The sequence below is a fragment of the Perca flavescens genome, chromosome 22, assembly GCF_004354835.1.
Source record: "Perca flavescens isolate YP-PL-M2 chromosome 22, PFLA_1.0, whole genome shotgun sequence".
NCBI lineage: Eukaryota > Metazoa > Chordata > Actinopteri > Perciformes > Percidae > Perca > Perca flavescens.
In genome coordinates this window covers 15,031,036-15,039,177 of record NC_041352.1, presented here as the reverse complement: position 1 = coordinate 15,039,177, position 8,142 = coordinate 15,031,036, and the positions used below count along the sequence as shown (strand labels likewise).

Below are 8,142 nucleotides of genomic sequence, written 5' to 3'. Positions count from 1 at the left end.
CCAGAATCTTAAAAATACTGTGATACAAATTTTTGGTCATACTGCCCAGCACTAATACTGACAAGCATCACGTTAACATGAGAACTTATCTCAGTGGGTTAGAATCATGCCAGATTCAAAGATCACTTCGTAGAGGTGTGATGCTTTATTTCCTAAGACAAGGGTCAATGCTATTCAACTGGAAGATTGGAATCCATTAATGATCATGTGGTTCTAGATTATAGATAGATTTCAGTACTTCCTTCTGCTCTGAAAGTTTACAGAGAGCCTGTAATCTAATGATTTCCAATCCCATGTTCCGAGGTCAATGATAAAGGTGCTGCTAATGTGTGATAGTGCGAAACATTTTGCAGCACATCATATGTAAGCAGTGAAAAGCTCTGTAATCGAAGAGACAAGTTGCACAAAAGATAGTACCCTAGCTGATGTCTTCATTAGTGTTTTACACACATCCTGCATTGTGTCAGAATATCTGCATCTTCTGTGCTAATAAGCAGGGAGAAATAGGTGGAGCAATACTGACTGCTAATAGAAACATTACTATATATCATTACTATATACAGTATGTGCCAAGACAATTTCATTATTCACATCAGGCCTTTTACACAGAGGATTTTCCTCTCTTACCTCGTTTGGTAGCATGTTGACCTCAGTCTCTTGTTGTTGTTGGGAATGCTCTTTCTGGCAGAGAGGAGATGAATCACATTCTGCTGTCTGTTTATAGCTACTTGTTGTGGCCACAGTCAGTAATTCATAATGAGCAGGTGAAGCCTGCTCTGTTCCCTCTGGGGGCTCCACAGAAACCTGGCTGAGAAGGACCTGTTGCAGCTGTGGGCTGGCATCGGATTCAGGCTGTAGATGAACCAGAGGGGTGTGCTCGACAGACATGACCCGGGCTCTGACAGGCGAAGGCCGGCGCTGTCGCTCACTGGTTGTTAGGCAAGGCACACGGCGGGAGTAGTCGTCATGGAGACGGGTCAGGGGTGACAAGGGTGATGGAGAGGTGGGGCTGGGGGAGGGACTTCGCCTGCGTCGGACAGTCAGGTCAGTCATGCTGCCTACTAGCTTTAGCATCGGCCCCTTGGTCATCACAGGGCTCTTCCTGCGGCTAACAGCGTGGTCCCGGAGGTCCACTGAGGAGGCGCTGGCTGTCCTCTGGATGTTTGGTGTCTCGCTTGAGGTGCTAGTCCTCTTGGGTTCCTCCTGAAGCGGAGGAGGTCCTGGAAATTGGGCTTTGCGTCTAAAAGGGGCCTTAAATACATGAAGATTTTCTGCGCTTTTGCTCAGTCTGCTCAACACATTCACATTTGTGTTGTCATTCATGTTCTTTGTTTGGACATTGACCCTGGATGTCTGATCTGGTTTCTGACTGTCCGTAGCTTCATTTGTGCTCCTTCCTGCTAGTCTCCTGTTCCCTGTGTCGAGTAAAGAGATGCGTCCTGCTCCATACGCTCTCCTAATACTCCTTGACAATCGTGTGTTCCGCGTGAGCCCATCTCCTTCATCATTTTCCTCATCATCGTAGTCCTCAATATCGGATCCACATCGGCTTATCACAGCCAACTTCTGGCCAGCAAAATTTCCATTAGACACACTATATCCTTCTGCTAAATTTAAATGATTTGCTGCATCATCTAGACCAGGGTCAATGTTGGCCACACCAGTGCCATTAGTCATTTCCTGATCTGATGGGTCATGTTCTCCATCGTGGGTGACCGCCCCTCTACTCTGTATACCCTGGAGCACAGAGGAGCGGAGCTTTTTGAAGGAGTCCACAACACCCAGTGCTGAAAGTCCTGACCAGGACTGGGGGACGCTGTTGCTGTCACTGATGTGGGTTGAGGTGGTACTGTCAGTGGGTGGACTGTGAGCAGGGACAGGGCCCTTCCTCGAGTTAGAAAAAAGCCTCATAATTCTTGAAGAATAAGGCTTTCCCTCAGGTTGACCTATAACCGGGTTGGTCCAGGCAGAGGAGTTGATGCCATTTAATCTGTTTTCGTCTGGACCTGCGGTCATCGGCTGTACTTGGGCGACACAACCAGACAGCAGACATGGGACTGCACTTCTGTCAGCATGACTGTGGAATGGGTATGTATCACTGAGGGGTCGGCTTCGGATCAGCGGGTCAGCTTTACAGTGGTGGAGGCACGGGAGAGAGTCTTCGCTTGTGGACAAGACTCTGTCCTGTTGTTCTGCCTGCAAAATCAAACAGAGATTCATTTCAGAAATCTTTGCATGTTGCATTATAGAAGAATGAAAGGTCCTATTCAAAGGTTATTATGTAGAAATGAAATTGATCAGATAAAAGCAGATACAACAATTCCAGATAACTGAAAGAGAAATATGTATTTGTTTTTGAAAATGAACTGAATAAAATAAAAGATTTTTTACAGTAAGAATGTTTTAGGGAAGGCTGGAAAATGTAAATCCTGAGAAGAACAGCATGAAAAGGACATACAGTATGCCTAAAGGGATGGGAGTATGAGAATGAACTATTATGTGTTTACAGTACAGTGTCCTCTGTGTTTGTATGTAAGAGAGGAGGACCAGAGAGAAGAAAGGGAGAGACACAGATCAACAGAAAGACGCATCCCTCGGTGTGCAAGGATCCAGAGGAGTAAAACATCTTTTGCTGAGAACACTACATGCATTTGTCCTTGGTGCTGTATTTCAATGTCCATAGAGAGCTGAGGCCCAGGTCAGGGTGGTGTTGTGCTAAGTTCAGCTCTGTGTGTGTGTGTGTGTGTGTGTGTGTGTGTGTGTGTGTGTGTGTGTGTGTGTGTGTGTGTTTCAGGGCAGTGGTAAATGCAGCTGAGCCTTTGAAGTGGGGCTTTGTGAGCGTGACTAAGCAATGAAACTTGCTAATCCATTGTGATTAATGCAATAAATTGCCCAGTTTTCTTCAGATTACGCAGAAGATAAAGTGACGGTGAAGGGGAGGGTTGTGTGATCTTCAAATTAGTGAACATAGTAATACACCGAGTCCCCAGTGTTTGCCTATATAGGATTCATACTTGGTTAGTTTTATTTTATTTCTGTGTCATGCTAAACACTTGGCCCATCCCATCCATCCCATACATTACAAGACACCACAAACCTATTTAACAGACATCTTCCGGTCCCTTATGATGTCCCCCAGATGATAAACTACATCATCAATATACACTTAAAAACATTACAAGTACATTACAGTGTGTTATAAACCACTAATTAATTATAAACAGCTTAAATGGGGGATGACATGACTGCTGATTGTTTTACATTTCTTACAAGAAAACTGTCTCCTATCAACAAAAAAGGTCACCCCCAATATATGGTCATATTTAGTTAGGTATTCAACAAAAATGTTGTGATTTAGTCACAACACAAACTGAAGCCATTTTTTAAGATTTGAAGGCAGTGTTGCTTCCGCTGTCTGCTATGTACACATACAGGGAGTTGCAGGGATCCTGGAACGTTCCCAAACCTCCCATCCTCGTGCGTGTCCAGCAGCAGATGGGCTTACTCAGTCAAACTCTCTGTGGAATCTGCTGTCACTCCAACCAGCTCTCTCCATCACGCCGAACACTTATGTAAACACAGAGCCACCACTGCCAAGCACCGCTGCTGACAGACAGTAAACACCCCTTGCGAACAATGTGCTGCTTTCAAAGCTATGCTGAATTGTCTTCTTGTACTTTCTCCTCCTTGGCCACGGGAAGAATCATATTAAGTAGCAACAGGAAAAAATAGACAGGATAAATTTTTCCATCTATTTTCCAAGCAGAACGATTGGAGATAGGAAAGGAATTTCTACAGCTTGAGTAGCTTGTTTTTGTTTTGAATACTCTACCAACTGTGCTATCCTTCAACACCTTTCTGCCTTCTCCCTAAACTTGGCGCCAACTGTCACAGGCCAGTTGGCATCTACTAATACTTGGCTGAACCAAGCTGACGCAGGTGGTGACTTTCACAAAGACAACAAAGACTTCAACTTATATGCAATATGCTTTTTACTCCAATAACTCTACAGCATGTTCGTTTCTGTGATTTTTAACTATGCCCTTTAAAACTAGTGATGGATTTATAAGCCTTATCGCATTTCTAGTCTAGACTCAATGCATCAACCTCAATGACAATGTTCGCTTTGATGTGCATGGCATTTGTTTTACTGGTGAAACGGCAGGTCTGTTGGCAATCCATAACTACCAATTTTACAAAGCAAATTCAACACTGACACATACAGTTTTCTTAATGATGAAAAGCTTTTTTTTATTTTGAGAGATAAAATATATATGGTATACTATTCTGAAAACCTCTTTCATTTATCTCAAAAAAATATCAAACCTAAGCTCTGGCATCTTTTCCTTTCCTCCATATTTTCTGAAATGACAGAAAAATAAACTATGTAAATGATACGTCCATGTCTACAGCTATGCATGTTGCAACATCCTGACATATATTACTTACATATAAGTTAATAGCACGCCCTACTGTCTGTAAGCAGATCACTTTTACTATGAACTTTCCTATATTATTTTTGCTCTGCCTGTGTACCAGGATCACTGCTGCTCTCCAGCTTCCTCCTGCTTGGCTGTGGATGGGAGCGGTGCACTGGTGCCCTGGTGCCCTGGTCCAGAGTTAATTAAGAGCCCAGGGAGGAGTCGTGTCCCTCCACACACACACACACACACACACACACACAGACACACACACACACACAGACACACACAGACACACACACACACACACACACACACACACACACACACACACACACACACACACACACACACACACACACACACACACACACACACACACCTGGAGCCAGCCTCAGATTAGACTCCCAGAGATGAGGATGAACACTCACCCAGATACATAAACATGTATACAAGGGCTAAAAGCATGCACTCCAAAAACACATGCACAATTAGTTAGAGCATCCTTTCCCATAGTGCACAGCCCATTTCCATGTGTGTGCATGTGCACTCACATGCATACGTGCACAGAGCTGAGAAGGGAGGAAGGCAGTTAAATCATTTCCTCCCTTCCTGTTTGGCTAGAAAACCCAGGCATTGATGTAATGAGTCATAAATGAATAGGGACAAGGTGACCTCCTACCTACCTATAGTTCACCTCTGCAGTATGTCCTGCCTGAGGCTAGGATGAAACTCATTTGGCCAAAATGAACTAAGCATTAAATTGAAAAACCACCAGACAGAGTATTAAGTGAAAGTACGCTTTTCTGTCATTTTCCCTTCTCTGGCTTAACTCTGAGAAAGACACAAGCACCCTGGAGCAACATCGCCATTCCTTGGTAAGCTGTCACTTTACTATTTGTCTCGAGGAATGAAAGCTGTGAGGAAGGCATACCTCTATGATGTCCAAAAACAACACGCCATAATGTTTTAAAGAAAAGATTAGCTGATTAGCTAAATCAGTGTGCGTAACTAGGGTTCTGGCTGCACATATGTTCAGTACTATAGAAAAAAGTTCATTTAATTTTGTCTTTCAAGTGAATGAGTTCACATTTGTGGTTGTAAAAGCATCTTTTTAGCTTTGATGCTTGTTATCTGACCTTACAGTCTGTTTCCTAGCAAAGATTAAAAGCATCAGCAAGAAAACTCAGAACAGTGTGTGGGAGCGGGAGTGTGTGTGTTTGTGGGTGTATAGCCTATTTCTCTTCCATCCCGGTAATAATCTGATTAGCGAAGCTTTACCAGTCTGTGTTCAGGACTGGTTTCATCTACACATGATAGCCTAATCAGGGCGACAACTAGGCTATTCAGCACTGACTGAGAGTGACACCCAAAGCTTGTAAACATCCCACCAGGAATTGACTGCAGGGGGCAACTTGGCATATGTGCATTTTACGTGTTAAGAGTGAAAATTAAGAGATAAAGGCTAAAATTACACAAACACTATCAATAACAAATATGTCACCTCTTTTGTGGTCATATGATTTTAAAACAACATGTCCCATCTAAATCAGGTGCGCACTACCGGTTCAGTTTTCTGCATGGGTTAAGTCTCATATTTTTGATGACCTAGTTCCTCATTTTTGATCTGGCAGATCACTCCCCTTTTAATGGACCGTGGGAAGTACAGGTAAACCAGGGAGTGTCAGCACTCTCACACAGGCAGCCACTTACTCACCTGATCTGCTGTGGACTGTCATGAAGACAGGAATCTAACACCACACAGTGTACAAGGCTTAGAGAGGACAAAACACCACTGAGCCTTGTTGTCAATAGTCAACAGTGTAACCTGACAGCGATGCAACAATAACCAAAAGGTTGCTCTATCAACATTCAAAAAACATGAAAACAGAAAGCTTCTCAAGAGGATCAAGGATATGTGACAATCTTAAACATTGGTTTGTGAGCTTGAAATAGTTTACACAGTATTTCCCTGCGCAAATGGTCGTCTTTGTTGTCTTTGTCTATGGACTTAAGTACAAAAAGAAGGTAAACTAATGCAGAATATCTGCATTAACTACAGACACAAAGCTAAATGTTGTGTCCCATGAGACAGAATTACAACCATGTATTAAATAAAAGGTAGCATAGTTTAACATATTATTACAGTTGTTTGGTCCTGTTGTAATACTGAAAGTTCTATAAAGCAGAGGACTGTGACCTGTGAATATTTAACACTGAATGATCTAGACACCACAGTTTACCTCTTGTATAAAATCTCATCTGGGGAGCCATGACAACAAGACCAATCTCCACCCTTGTGGAAAATAAAGATATATTCTATTCTTATTAATTATGAGTAACCTGTTGTGATGGCTGTAGACTCCTACAGTTAGTGTAGCTAAGTTAGTACATGTTAAGAATGAAGCAGAATCTGAAAACAAGGAGCTATGGAAGGGGATTACACAGAGTAGTTTTCTAAGCCCATAAAGAACTCGGGGCCAAACTGCTTATTTTTTTCTGCATTAATTAACTTTCTTTGGCCATAAAGCTCTTTGTAGTAACGTTAGGTGCCCCCCTCCCCTCCAACCAACTCCCTGCACAGCCTGGCATCTCCCACATCACTATAACAACCACGGCTGTAATGCACTACAATAACCCCCTCTGGTCCCATTTCAAATAAGAACAGAAGAGGGAAAATCACCGCAACTGTAATGTGATAACGTTACACAAATAATATGAATAATTTAAAGGAATTACATTATCACTTGTTTTTTGCTGTGAATTAAATTAAATTAGCAGTCATTGCGCAGTTAATAGAAACTAAAACTTTTGCTCACCCTGCTCATAGTCGCTGATGTTGTCCTCCTCACCTTTTTCCTCACATCAACAGAGCAGCTGTTTTTGTTGTTTAGCCATAGTGAAGTACTTTCTCCGAGGTCCAACGACTTGCTGCCTCGCACTTGCCGTCCTCTCGCAAAAACATGTCGGGTACAAAAACCACGTCAACTGCGCTGGCCCTGCTAACTAGCTAGTTACCCCGCAACATTTTAAGACAAATGGCTGGCTGGCTGACTTCTTAAACACACTGGGCTAGCAATTCGAGCTAGCTAACGAGCTTACTGATAAACTTCAAAATTGCGCAAGCTTTGCGTTTTTTTTATTTCTCTTTCACCGACCGGCAAAACCTGATGGTAATCAAGTTAAGTGCACAAAATAAATACTGAGTCCTGCGATATATTCCGAAGATACTCAAGAAAAGCTCCTCATTTCGCTGATGAGTCCAGTTCAAATAAGTCTTTCTTGAAGCATTGAGCTGGCGAGCATCATTAATGCACTTGTTGCAGTGTTTCCAAGGGGCGGGGCTTCGAGAGGTTACGATCGAGGTTACTGGTTGACCACAACGTGACCATACGGCGGACAGCCAATCATAATTAAGTAGATCAGTCCGTGACCCCCGAAACCACGCCCAAGGTGGAACGCTCTTCATTGAAGAATAAAAAAAAGAATGCTGCTCTTCACTTCCTGCGGCTCTTTGAAGACAAAAAAAGACTGGACCTTCCAGTTTGTGTTGCACTCGTGTTATGTCATTGTATCATGCCAAAACAATGCATGTCTCGGGTATTTCTATTGTGCATGCCCATCCCCAAATACCAAAGGAAAGATTACTAAATGCTGTATTTTAAAACAACCAGCATATTGGAATGGAAAACAACAAAACTGATTTCTCTATTTCATCTTT

At 42.8% G+C, this 8,142-nt stretch overlaps 1 protein-coding gene across 1 annotated transcript in view; it reads right to left on the bottom strand.

The window, feature by feature from the left end:
* spata13 (spermatogenesis associated 13) overlaps positions 1-7,746 on the bottom strand; it is a 19,657-nt gene extending 11,911 nt beyond the window's left edge. Inside the window, exons 1-2 of the mRNA XM_028569561.1 lie at positions 7,241-7,746; positions 628-2,196 (exon numbers count right to left, since the gene is read on the bottom strand). Of these exons, the coding sequence (XP_028425362.1) occupies positions 628-2,196; positions 7,241-7,249 (1,578 nt within the window). The 5' untranslated portion in view covers positions 7,250-7,746. The remainder of the gene's footprint in view (positions 1-627; positions 2,197-7,240) is intronic.
* Between the last annotated feature and the right edge of the window lie 396 nt (positions 7,747-8,142).